Here is a 13716-nt window from a genome sequence, read left to right on the forward strand (position 1 = left end):
CTGGAGACTTTGCATCTTTGTTGGTTTCTAAAATCATTGAAAATCTTTATGGGGCCAGATGTACAGGCACTGTTTTGATCTAAGAAGTTTTTTCCTGAAGATTTCCCCCACCCCATCACATGTCATGTCATGACATCATATCATGAAGCTTAGAAGTCCCCTGACCAGCCTGTTCAGATCTCCAAGATTGCTTTCAGCACTTGCCTGGAGATCAATGCCAACTCCTGGAGAAATTGTGGTACAGTTTTTGTATGGACTGTGGTGACACAGTCTTTGTATGGACTATGGGTGCCAAAGGCACCGAATCCATTCTTCTGTCATTCAAAATACTGTACGTCTACCCGGTAGCACTCGAAAAATCTACAGGCAAGAAAGTACCTGTCAACGTTTGGATCTACTAATCTCTGTGAAACTTAACCTGGAACTCCTGCTGTGAACTCGGGTCAGGGCTTAATTCCAGACAGGCCTTACTAGGTAACTATCTTTTTTGGAATGCCCTAAAGAGAATAAATGTACAGAGAATGCAGGTGACAGCTCCAGTCTCAAAATCACATTATGTCACCCTGTAAGGGATCTTTTACACATTATGTTATACCTGGGTAAAACTGTTGGTACACAGATCCATTTTTTCTTGGAAATGATTTTACCTGGATTTACAGACTAATAACCTCTGTGGACTGTACACAGGGCTGGCTTCCTGGCAGCTGAAGTGGCATGTCAAATACTGCCCCCCTCTTACCCCATGATGTGCCAGCCTCTGATCCTCCCTCTCCAGTGTTCTAGCTTCACACTTCACTCCTCTCTCCCTTCTACACTTACTTTTCCTCCCTGACCCCCTCTTCTTTTTCCTATCCAGCGTGTGGGAGGAGGAGGAGCAGGGGAGGCAAGTAGATGACAGAGATGGGCAATCCCCTCACCCAATTGTTACCTGAGACAACTGCTTCAGTTGGCCTCATGGCTTGGCTGGCTCTGACCATACAGATTGCACCAGCACTGAATGGAACTGTTACCCTGCACATGCCTGATCTTGTCTGATCTCGGAAGCTAAGAAGGGTCAGGCCTGGTTCGTACTTGGATGGGAGACTGCCTGGGAATACCGGGTGCTGTAGGCTTATACCATAGTCTTTCGAGACTGAAGGTTGCCAACCAACCATAATGGTCCCGTATATGGATGAAATTTTACCTGGATACACAGACCATGTGTGAACAGCACTACTGACTTCCATGTATTGGGCTGTTGTTTTTTTCCCTGCACATGCTAGCTGAGCGTGTGAAAAATGCTTTCACTACAGAATAAATGCAGCTTCCATATAGACACAAATTTAGGAAAAATGGCTTCCGTGTCAGAGTATACTAGATGCCAGGTACATTTGAGCCCAGATATTTTTAATGGAATTAAAATTAGAAATAAAGCACTTCTTACACCTTTGTCCTCCTCATAAATTCCGAATTTAAGAACCTGCTGCCACCTGTTGACTAACTACAGAGGGGAAGAGGGAGGGTTGGGGAGAATCCAATACAAAGGAAAGGCTTCTCAGAACCTGGAGTCTCCATACTATCCCCAGATTCAGTTTTACAGCTGAACCTATCCAAGCTAGTAAAAACTTAATCGCTGTACAGGCCTTTGTTGCTATGCTAGGGGGCAGGGAGAGTGCATTAGAAAGAGGAGCCATTAGCTACTCCCCTCCCCTTAAAAAAAAGAAAAAGAATTGGAAGGATTCTTCCTTTGGGCTGAGTTATGTTTTTAACAAGCGTTTCCCAAGCAATTGTTGTTGAATATACTTTTCCTCTTTCCTTCGCTGGCCTGGACATGCCTGGGCACCTTCTTGGCTGTGAGGCTGCCAGAGATCCCACACAGTCTTGTTCCTTTCTCTCAACGTCCTACCTCCAAACCCCAATAACAGTAGCAACACGCATGGCATATGGGGGAAAAGAATAGGGAAGGAGCCAAGAATAGCAAAGACAGTGCACCACAGGTGAGAAAGAGTGAGAGTGAAATCCCCATTGGGTAGGAGGTGGTGTGGCTGAACTTCCCAGGTGGGGTCATTCATGGGGAAGGAAAATGCTGAGATGATGGGGTGTGGGAAGGTGCTTTGAAGAGCCAAAGCAAATTGGGATGGGAATGGGGCATAGGGTTTCAAGCACAGTCTTCTAGTTCCCTTTGGCCTAAAAAACTTCAATTTTATCTTCTGCCAATTAGATTATAATTAGAAAAAGTTTTTATTGCAATGTTGGGGTGATGGTGGACTCAAAGATTTTAGAAAAAATGATAAAGATTTAATCTTGCCTAGAAACTAGTTAACTACCTCCTCTCTCCTTTTTTTTAAATCAAAAAGATCTAATGTTTAGGGTTATGGGTTTTATTTGAAGTCCCTTCAAAAATTTGCTTTTAAATCAAAATATGATTTTTTTTTTTTAAGTCACCAGATCTCAGATTTGGTCAAGATTTCATTTTTGTTTCAATGATTCAGTAATGGACACACTTGGGCAGGTTCTACGTGGGTGGTGTGAGGGGTTTCTTGAGGATGTAGATAAGCTTATATCAGAATACCCCATCTGGAACTAGAAGCAATGATTTGTGTGTCCTACATCCCCACCCTACCCCCACATTCAGTTCCTGTGAGCAAAAAACCCAAAACACTGTTATCTGAAGTTACATCCAATGTTGGGCCATGTTTTAAGCAACCACCCTTGTTTCAAAAGATCTTGTTGCGGTAACACTGCATGGAGGTGACTGGATAGTGTGGAGATGGTTCATGCAGTCTGGTGGTTTAGCTTTGATTATGCCAGTAAATTACAACACAAGAGATTTGGATGCACCTCCACAAAGTGGACCACTCGAGAATAATTTTTTTTTAGCTATTTGCATTGCTGTGGAAGAATAATTTGCCTCACATGGCAAGCCACTGCATACAACCATACAAAACAACTTGAAAGCAGGTCACCAACAGAAATTCCATTAGTAAACAGCTTTGGAGACTCCATGGTTATTTTACAGCCCCTTCATGAAGTTGTAAAGTTACACACAGGACAAGAATTATGGCTCCATAAAATATCATTATCTACGTAAGTATATGTTTAATTTTGATTTTGCTACTTTTTTATAATTTTCACTGGTGTTGTAGAAATCTCTTAAAAGTTTTATGGAGACTTTGTGATGTCACAAATATCCATGTTAGGAATATTGGCACTGCACCATTTCGCTATTTCTATTTTCTAGAGCAGAGGGGGTCACTGCCAGGAGGGGAGCCTAGATGCTTAACTTGTAGTTAAAGGTGCAAACTCATCACTTGAGAACCTTCCACTTTGAGAGGTTGAGCTAAGCAGATCACCAAGTACTGAATGTGTATTATAAACCCACATTTCATCCAGATCCTCCACAGAGGTTAAAATAAACCTGCGGTATGTAAAACATACCAGGTTACAGTCATTCACAAATGCGCACAACATTTTATAAAGGAGATGGAAAAAGTATTTTCAGGGTAACTTGTGAAAACACTCATCTTAAGGTTAAAGTTTAGCACCTCAGAGGCTTTGGAAACAGGGCGAGGTAGCACAAGATAGGACACAAGCCAACAATTCTGCTCTTGATTCAAACACCCAACCACCAAGAACAGGTGTGGAAGTTGTGAAGGGAGCCTTCTTACTTACTAAACTAGGGGCAGGGGTGGGAACTGAACAAAAGATGGTTGGATACAAACCCATACAGACCATCTCTATAAGCTTAAACTAAGAAAATGAAGTCCCACCATTTCCAGTGACACACTTGTGCTCTCTCTGTACAGTAGGGACAAGTAAATGCAAGTAATCCATAATTCAAGATTGAGACAAGTAAGGCCCATTTTCCCTCCATTTATATCTGCCCATAAGATTCCACTTAGCCCAACCCATCTCAGCAACTATCCTTCAAAAGCTTCCCTCCCATATTCCCTAAACACACACTCAATGTGAAGACCCACCCCAAAGCTGCTGAAGGGCTTAGAACTTCTCAACATGTCCCAACATTGTCCTTTCCTCCCAGGGAATAAATAACCTCTTATTCCAAGGATAGAGTAATGTTCAGGCCCAGAGGGTGTGGTGGCCCCAGACCCTGGAGCAAGGAAGACAAGTCAGTAGGCCAGGAATGACCATCATGGAGAGATTTGGAGGGGGGACATCTTAGATGAGTTAGAGAGGCTCAATTGGGTTGGGAAGCAGCACTCGAAGAGCTTCCATCAGGCTCCCGTTTAACTTTGGCAGGTGGCTCTGTCCCAGCTTTGCCCTCTCCCTCCACTTCCTCCTTAGCACCTTCATGAGTCTTCATGTGCTTGCTGAGGTGGTCGCTTCTCATGAAGACCCGATTGCAAACAGGGCAGGTAAATTTCTTGGTTCCTGTGTGGGTCTGAAGGTGCCTCTGCAGCTCGTCAGAACGGGTGAAGCGCTTCCCACAGAATAGCCAGTTGCAGACAAAGGGGCGGTCACCACTGTGCCACCTCAGGTGGGCCTTCAGGTGGGATGTCTTGGCGTAGGCCTTGCCACAGCCAGGGATATGACAGTTGTGGAGGTGTTTCTTCTTGGAGTTGTCAGGGCACTGGCCCACCCTCTCAGCCTCCTGGCAGTTGGGGCACCGGCAGGCAGCCTGCCCAGAACTCCGGGTCACAGAGCGCCTTGAGCTCTTTGGCCTACCGCTACCATCCCCAGCCTGCTCTAGTGGATGAGGCTCTTGAGTAGAATCCAGGGACTTGACCCCTTCCTGGCCCATGAGATGTGGTGCTGAAGGCAAGAGGTGGTGAGGTGGGCCACAGAGTTGATGTTCTGTGGAGCCATAGCCAGCTAGTGCTGGCTGAAGTCCACCTGCGTGGCCTGGAGGCTGAAGACCACTCTGAAGATCCATCCAGCTGGGTCCAGCATGGAGCTCCCACCATGAATTCAGGCCACCATCATCAGTGGCATTGCTAGAATGTGGAGGCCTGAACCAAGGTTCATAATGATGAGCCATATCTGGGGCTGCCTGCAGAAGCTTGGAGTATGAGCCAGGAGCCAGCTGGCTTTCACTGTCCAGATCTAACCTTGAAGATCCATGCAGTTCGTAACCAGGATTGCCTGTAAACTCCGTGGTGGGTCCAGTCAAAGGCAGATGCTGGAGTTCTGTGGGCTGCAGAGGGGATGGGAAATCTCCCCCGCTCTCAGGGCTTGTGTGGGGCTGGTAGGTCTGCAGCGGCTGCAGTTCTAGATGGGTTGGAGAGGAACGGGGTGTCTCTGAGCACTGGTTGCCAAGAGAACCACAGACGGCTGTGAGCATTGCAGAGCTCCCGTGGTGGGTGGGTTCACTGACACACCTGAACAGTAGAAGGGGAGAAAGAGAGAAATGGTTGTGAGATGGCAGTAGAAAAAAATCTACCCTCTCTTTTCAACTGCTGTAGCCAAGGCCTTAAGTCTGATTCAAGCTCAGCCCCCATTTTAGTTTACAGTTTTAGTTTTACAGTTTAGTTTTACAGTTAAGTGGCCTTGGGCAAAACAGAAGAAAGGGAGACCCCAAAATGGTGCAAACCAATATTTACAGTGGACCCTCCAAATCTGTGGGCTTGGCACCCATGGATTTGAGCATCTTTGGATTCCAAGTCCAAAGGCTTCAGAGGACTTTCCAGACGTGACTGGAAGTGGCTTCTGGACATGGCTGAGAGGTCTTCTGGGAAGGCTGAGAGGCTGTGCACAAGCTCTGGGCCACGTATGGCCCCCAGGTAAGTTATTGCCCTCCCATGAATTGATTTATCTACAGATTTCAATATCTGTGGACAGTCCTGGAATGGATCCCCTGCAGATACAGGGGGACCTCTGTACTGGAAAATCCCCAAAGCCCCAATAAATTTCAAGTTTTGCACTCAGAGAAGATTTATTTTTTTAACAAGAAATACTAACATAGCTTTGTCAGCAAAAATTACCCTAAGGGAGAGTTTTGAGTTCCAAATGCATTGGGACTTTGGGGATTTTCCAGTAAATATTGGTTTGCACCACTTAAGGTTTTCTCTTTCCGTTTTCTTCCCAGCCATGCCAAATGTATTGGCGCCACATTTTCATGCTGACCAGCAGCCATGAGTCAACCCACCTTCTTGGCTTCAGTGCCTCTTCGGCAAATGGGGAATACCAGAAACCTATCTCCCTGGCTTGTTATCATAGGAAGCACCATCACAGTGCGAAAGATGTGTTGCAGTCTAGAGCCTAAAAATGTAAGCTGTGAAGGAAGCACACCTCAAGTCTCACCTCAGCCATGGACTCACTGGGTGGTCTGATAAGGCATTCTCACATACCCAAGATAGCTTATCTCTGCCTTGCACAGAGACGCAATCACTCCAGTAGAACAAAGTGCAGGGTTCATTTACACAATGGTGATAGACAGAGCCTACGTACATGATGAGCACATAGTTTGATAAGGGTACTGAGTAGTTCTGCAAGGGACCCTTGGGCAAAGTTCTATACTGGGTACTCCATGGCATCTCCTAGTAGTGCATTAGCCACTACTACTGAGAGTCAGGCATGGCATCCCTTGGCCAATGTCCAAACTGGCCAAACTCTGATGCCACCCCTGGCACTGAGAAGTCTCGGCCACCTCACGGAACTGTGGTTCTCACACAAGAGAGAATAAACTAGTGGTTCTCAAACTTTTTAGAGGCCCTAGAGGCTGCTGCCTGATTTATAACTGCCAAGGGGCGTGGCTATAACGGTGATTGGGCAGCAGTGCTCCCCCCAAGTAGCAGCTTGTTTAATCCTTGAGGCACATAGCCTAATCTGCCCTGTCAGTTTCTCAAACCAAAAATTGGGTCATGATCCACTGGTGGATCCCGGAATGACAGTTTGAGAACCGCTGGAAATTTACATATATGGTGTAAAATATGCCCTTAACTAATAATAATGAGACAAGGAACCCAAATTCAAAGACCCACATACCATTCATTTTGGAAATGTTCCTTTGAATGCATACACCTTAAAATGGTCGTCTTTGTCCCCTGATCGGTGCCAGCTTCATTTTCCTTCCTACTGTTTTGTTTGAACATCAGAAGTGCTTTCCTATGGGTGGCTCTGTGAAACACACAGCTTGTGCTGGAGAATAATGGGAACACCACAGCTGCTGGGCCCTATTGGTGGAACAACAGTGCTCAGTGTACAAGCTTAGGCACATGTGGATCTCCATGAGCAAGGCATAATTTCTACAAGCTTTTAGAGTTTGTTATATGCAATCTTTTCCCAACACTGTAGCATTGCCCACACCCAGTAAAAAGCATCCAACTGCAAAAACATATCTCAACATATGGATTGCATTTGCTGGATCAGGTCATGACCTGAGTGAAGGGGTACTTGCCTTGGGTGGAGCCTGGACCATATTGCATAATGGATCTCAGAGATTAAGTACTGTGCCAGCAGTTAGTAGTTTTTTTAAATTATGTGATGTTCTATATAAAACTTGGAATACTAGTATTTAAGCATTTGTTCAGGATGGCAGAAAAAAAGACAGTTATTTGCTTGCTCAGAGGCTTAGTCAGGGCAGCAGGCCAGTCAGAACGACAGCCTTGCAGGTTTCGTTGGCTCTGCCTGCCATAAAGGGCATTCAGCCACTGAATGCTCCTGCTGAACAGATTGCAGAAGCCAGATCAATACAACAGCTTCACAGCTATCTCACTTTAGAACAGGAGAGGCAATTTTCATTTGTGGTAAGAATGTGGTATAACAGGTCCACACAACTATTTTTAACTTGCCCCACATTTTACTAATCATTCCCCCAAAGGGGACAGTTCCTATTTTATATTATTTCCCTGGGCAATTTCTGCTTTATAGTTTTAGCTACTACATATAACTTTCCCCACAGAGTTTTAAAAAAAATATGCATGGTGCTGGATCTCAGGGGAGGATAGGTATAGAATAGAATACTGGGAATACTAGGTGCTGTAGGCTTAGACCAGGGGTGCCCAAACCCCGGCCCGGGGGCCACTTGCAGCCCTCAGGGACTCCCAATCAGGCCCTTGGGGAGCCCCCACTCTCCAATGAGCCTCTGGCCCTCCAGAGACTTGCTAGAGCCCATGCTGGCCTGATGCAATTGCTCTCAGCATGAGGACGACTATTTGACCTCCCACCTGAGCTGTGGGACAAGGGCTCCCTCCACTACTTGCTGTTTCACGTCTATGATGCAGCAGTGGCAGCAAAGGAAAGGCTGGCCTTGCTTTGTGCAAGGCCTTTTATAGGCCTTGAGCTACTGCAAGACTGTCATTCATTCATATAAGTTCCATCTCTAATAAATTCATTTATGTAAATTTATTTAAATTTTTAATGTAAATTGATTCTTTTTTTTCCTGGCCCCCGACACAGTGTCAGAGAGATGATGTGGCCATCCTGCCAAAATGTTTGGACACCCCTGGCTTAGACCATGCGAAAGTACCTATAAAACAGAGGCTATTTGATATCAAAAGACAGGAGAATATGAATCGAACACCAAGCTTCCTGGAAGCTGGGTATGCTAGATATGTTGTTGCCCCCGGCTGTATGCTTTTCTGCATTGGAGCATCCGGGGCACAGAAGGGCATTCATTCTAGCTCAATGGAGAGCATTACCCTTTGCTGTGACAGATGGGCCGACCCACAGTTTGAGACTGCTTTAGTTTATTTCAATATGGTCTTAGACCAGCATATATCACAAAACAACTCATAAAAATATGCTTATGAATGAGAGGGTTTGCCCATGTGGAACCAGGGAGGTAGAGACCATTGAACACATATTATTATGTTGCCCGTTTTATGATTGAATTCAACCAAGGTTTATTTTTCCCTTGACTAGAAGACTCCCTGGTCTTTCTGACTTAGACATCTTCAACATCTCTAAGGGGCTCTTGATGGGCGCCTCCTCTCAGACCACTATAATAATATGTTTTCTCACAGATGCTTGCAAAATCGGGTGAGAAATTTTATGCACAGAAAAATTTTTCCGTAATTTTTAGTAATCTTCTAAGTTCCTTGTGCTGGCCCAGAGGTGTTGCGAAAGTGCCATTAATTTGAGGAAGGAGGCCGGCGCGAGCCCTGCTCAGCTGGCAGAGGGATAAGGGGGTGCCAGCCAAGGCAGCGCCAGCCAAGGCAAAACTGGTGTGGGGACTTGGGGAGGGCAAGGAGAGGTTGGGAAGGAGATGTTCTGGGGCTGGGGAGGGCAAGCAGGACAGTGGGCGGGCCACGGGTGAGTGCGGTGTGGGGCCAGGATCCAGCACTTGTGTCAGATCCTAACCCCTGTCCCAGGCAGCCCGAAGTAGCTCCAGGCTGCTTGGATCTGCACCAACTCTTTAGATGGCTCAGGTCCGAGTAGCCCCATTGGGGCTGCTGCAGCATTACCTAGGGTAAGGGAATGAATTCCCCTTGCCCCGCGCTGAACCACAGGCAGCCCCAACCCCACGTTGGATATGGGGCAGGCCAGCCAGGTTTCCGTTCCAATGTGGGTTAGGCTTGGGCTGTTAGTATCTTAAAGCTTTAGGATTATGACTATTTATTGTGTGTGATTTGTTGTTTTGTGATATACACTGGTCTAAGACCATATTGAAATAAACTAAAGCAGTGTTTCTCAAACTGCGGGTCAGGACTCACTTGGTGGGTTGCAAGCCTGTTTCAGGTGGGTCTCCATTCATTTCAATGTGTGCTTTATTTTTAATATACTAGAAATGGTATGTGACTGCATTTGGGGAAATGTTATAGATCTATACTTTTATCAGGCTACTTTTATCAGGCTATATAATGTATATATCAGGTATATAAGTATATGCTTTTAACAATGATAGTCAATGGGGCTTACTCCCAGGTTAGTGTGGATAGGATCTGGGATGTTTGGGGATTTTTTTTTTTTAAACAGATCAGAACTGCTTATGAGGGTTAGGAGTGTTCTTTATTTTAAATAAATTTTAAACCTATACTTATTGTAAACATTTAATTTACTTATTTACTTACTTGATTGATTTAATTTCGTTGTATGGGGGTTGTTAAAAATCTTCCTGTTTGATGATGTCACTTGTGGCCATGACATCACTTCCAGGTTTATGACATCACTTCTGGTGGTCCTGACATTGTCATTCTAAAAAGTGGGTCTTGGTGCTAAAAAGTTTGAGAACCACTGAACTAAAGACTTACAGCAGTCCCAAAGTCTGAGTAGCATTTTGGGAACCGCTGTTGTAGAATAAGCTCCAACGGCAAACTAGATATGTGCCTAATATCCCAGTATAGTCAGATGGGGGCTATTTATAAATAGCAAGAGCAGGGACTGTAAAATAAGACAAAACCACAGCAGTGAGTAAGGGTACTTTATTACTGAGCCCTCACAATGGTTTTGATCCTGATTGTGCTCCACACCTCACACTTGTTCATCTGGGGAAGGAACCCCTTCCATTGGTTTTCAGTGGAAATCTTTAATTAAAAAAAACAAAAACCCATGTGGAGTGTGCTGTGAGCAGGAACAAAACCATGGTGAGATCAAGTACTAAAGGCCCTTCGAATGCAGTTTTGGCATGTTTCACACACACACACACAACCCAGTTGCTCTTTATAAACAAAATCAAGCCCCCACCCAACTGGACACATTGTACAATTAGGCATATGTGCAATTATTATTATTAAGAATATTTATACACCTTTTCCAGCAAACAGTAGTTCAGTGTGCTTATCAAAATAAATCAATAGGGCTCCCAATTGAAAAAAGATGCAGAAGGGACACCAGCAATAGCCACTGAAAAAGGTGCCATGCTGGAGTGAAGAGTTTGAACACACACACATACACACACACAACACACACACACACACACACACAGTGGTCAACGAACGTGTATCTGATGATGCATCAGTTCCTCAGCACAAGATGACACACCAGCTCTACTCTACAGAACAAACATGTTCATCTTTAAGGCTCTGCTTGGCTTTCTTGTTTGTTTTTGTTTTTTAAATATTGAAATGTTGTCCATTTGTGGCCTAGGAAGATGGGATGTTTGGGAAGGCCTGCACTTGTGTGTTATATAAGACATGCTACTTATTTGAGGCCATTGCACAGCACCGAACCTTGAATTGCCAGCAAATATACGTACAATGGGAATCAACAGCCAACCCTTGCCCTCTGTCAAAAGTACCTGGAGAACCCATGTTTCTGCAAACACGTGTTCGTTACATTCATATTTTACATTTTTGGGTGCACTTCCCTCCCCCGCTAATATAAAATTGCAGCCACACTTAGGAACCATCAAACCATAATTGGAAGTGTAGTTTCTCTAAGAACCCTGAGAATTGCTATGAAAGCTAGTCAGGTCTTTGACCCTTAACAGAACAATGATTCTAGGTTCATTTTTTGGGTGCCCCGATGCTTAAAACAGTGGCAGATGTGGAATGTAAGAATAGATGAGGTATATGTGCATAATGTTTCAAGCTCTTTTTAAAAAAATAAAAAATCTACCATGATAGAGGTTGTTGTGGCAAGGGTATGGGGTGGGGAAAGATTTAAACATAGCTTATTTTCTTTTTCTTCAAAAGCTTTTCTTAGAGACAGACCCTCTAATCGTCGGCTTCTAAGAGGCAGATAACAGTAATTATATCATCTGATCTTCAGCCCACTTAGCTGGGACAACTCTTGCCTCATATCAGTAGAAGGAAAAGAGGGAAGTGGTGTATTTAGAGTATAAAAAGTTCAGACTGTTTTTTCCCCCTTGCAGGAAAGAAAATTAAAATTTGAGGCCTACCAAGCAAGTTAAGAAAATTTAAGAGGCACTTTAGGAGTTTACTAGCATCTACAGACTACTGTGGCACTAACCAAGCTAACAATGAAAAATCTACAAACCTTTCAAGCTGTACTTCAGTTTATTGGTACTTATAACTGTTTGGAAATGTATCTTGTTTCTGAACATTCTGAAGTTCCTAGTTCTTCCAAAGATCCCTCCCCCCCCCCAGCTCCCAAGCAGATCCATAGTTCTCCAGAAAATGGTACAGCACAATTGTTCCTTGGATTCCGACAACTGAAAGTTTCTCTGTCACCGAATTGAGGGATGGCAGGTGAGGCAGAATTGCCCCATTGTAGTCAGGGCTGATTCGGCTTCACCTGCTGGAAAATATTTGCTGGCTTGTTTTTTCAACTGCTATATGCCAGACAGAAATTCAGCAGGTGAAATTTTTTTCTCAGTATAACAATTCAGCAGGGGCATTAGGTGCAGGGCAGCAGGTGAAGCAGAACTGCCCCATCATTGTCCGTGGAAAAACACCACAGCCACCCCACCTGTTTACACCTGAGGAGGCTCTCCTTACACCTGAGATAGTGGGTGCAAGGAGAGCCTCTTCAGGTGTCAGGAGGCAGGGCAGCTGCAATGCTTTTCCACAGACAACGATGGGGCAGTTCTGCCTCGCCTGCTGCCCCTACACCGCACATTCCTGCTGAATTGTTAGAATGAGAAAAAAAACCTCACCTGCTGAATTTCTGCCTGGCATATAGCAGATAGAAAAACACAAGATCTCTGCCAGACCAAGAAGTGCCAGGCCTATTAGTGAAGTGATTGCCAAGCTAAGCTTGGATGTAGGCAAACCAAAACTTCAAACGCCTGCACTGCTAGGTCATTTCACGTTTTATAGCAAGAAAGTTGTGTTTGTTGCCAAATGTATGTTCCGCTGGAATCTGCAGCCAATTCCAGATCTCTTCTGGGAATTCCTGTACGATATATATGCTTTTTTCAAACATCTGTGTGTTGTTTTGAAACATGTATAGTTAAAATGCCTAGGAAGAATATCTAAACATATAAGTGTGAAAGAGGTCCTTTGCTGGACAGCACTGCACAAGTCACTCCCTCAGCCTAATGTACCTGACAAGGGTGTAATCAACACCAAATAAAACTGTTCATGTGCCTGAAACCTCTCCTTTGGGTTTTGCTGCCACAGATTAACATGGGTACCCTTCTGAAAGTTATTACATGTTTGTTGCGAGTTTTTGAAAAATTAAATGAGAACATATTGGAGATCAGGAAAGAAACCTGAATACATTAAAAAGAGGAAGGATGAGGATATCACAATACCAAGTAAAAGATGAAAGGAGATTTGCTGTGTGTGTTTTTTTTTTTTTTAACGTTTGGACATTTGCTTGTGCATACAGATTTATCCAGTGTGGTGAACAAGGAGGAGCCATGATAATGCTATACTGCATGTAATTTAGGATCTGAGAATCAATGAACATGACTGATCTTCACCATCAAACCTATATCAGACATTTCGTATAAACCTTGGTGGGGTGGTGCAATATATTTGTGATGTGCTCAATTTCACATTCGCAGTGTTCAATTTCACATTCACAGAGTGCCAACAACATGTGCTCTACCGATCATAATGCGTGCGCATTAGAAGGGCAAAGGCTGAGAGGGAAAATAGGTGGCAGCAGCCCTGGCACAAGGAAAGGAAAGCAACTGTCTCAGGGGATTGATTTTGGGTGTCAAAGTGGAAGGCAGACTTGGCCCTCCTTTGTAAGTCTCATTGAAATGGGCAAGCACTTGAAGCAATCATGTTAAACATGAAGCTGCCAAATGTAGTAGCTGTAAATGTTTGTCTCCTATGTTTCTAACTCCTCCAACCCATGCTGAATGCATCAGCATCCACAATGGAAAAAATAAAAATAATGAGAGACTATCAATCTAAGGTGTTGCAAGCAAATATTTAACATTCTGAATTTTCCTTCCCTGTTTCTTTTCATTTCAGTTTTGAG

General features: G+C 44.3%; 1 protein-coding gene across 1 annotated transcript; it reads right to left on the minus strand.

Moving 5' to 3' along the window:
- Window positions 1-4177: 4177 nt before the first annotated feature.
- SP6 (Sp6 transcription factor) lies at window positions 4178-5281 on the minus strand. The gene has a single exon (XM_066631234.1). It carries the CDS (start codon window positions 5279-5281, stop codon window positions 4178-4180), a length of 1104 nt encoding a protein of 367 aa, XP_066487331.1.
- Window positions 5282-13716: the final 8435 nt, after the last annotated feature.

This window comes from Tiliqua scincoides, chromosome 5, assembly GCF_035046505.1.
Source record: "Tiliqua scincoides isolate rTilSci1 chromosome 5, rTilSci1.hap2, whole genome shotgun sequence".
NCBI classification, from domain to species: domain Eukaryota; kingdom Metazoa; phylum Chordata; class Lepidosauria; order Squamata; family Scincidae; genus Tiliqua; species Tiliqua scincoides.

What these genes read in the sequence shown, in the direction of transcription:
- SP6 (XM_066631234.1), bottom strand. Translation starts at nt 5,281, where the DNA reads ATGCTCACAGCCGTCTGTGGTTCTCTTGGCAACCAGTGCTCAGAGACA.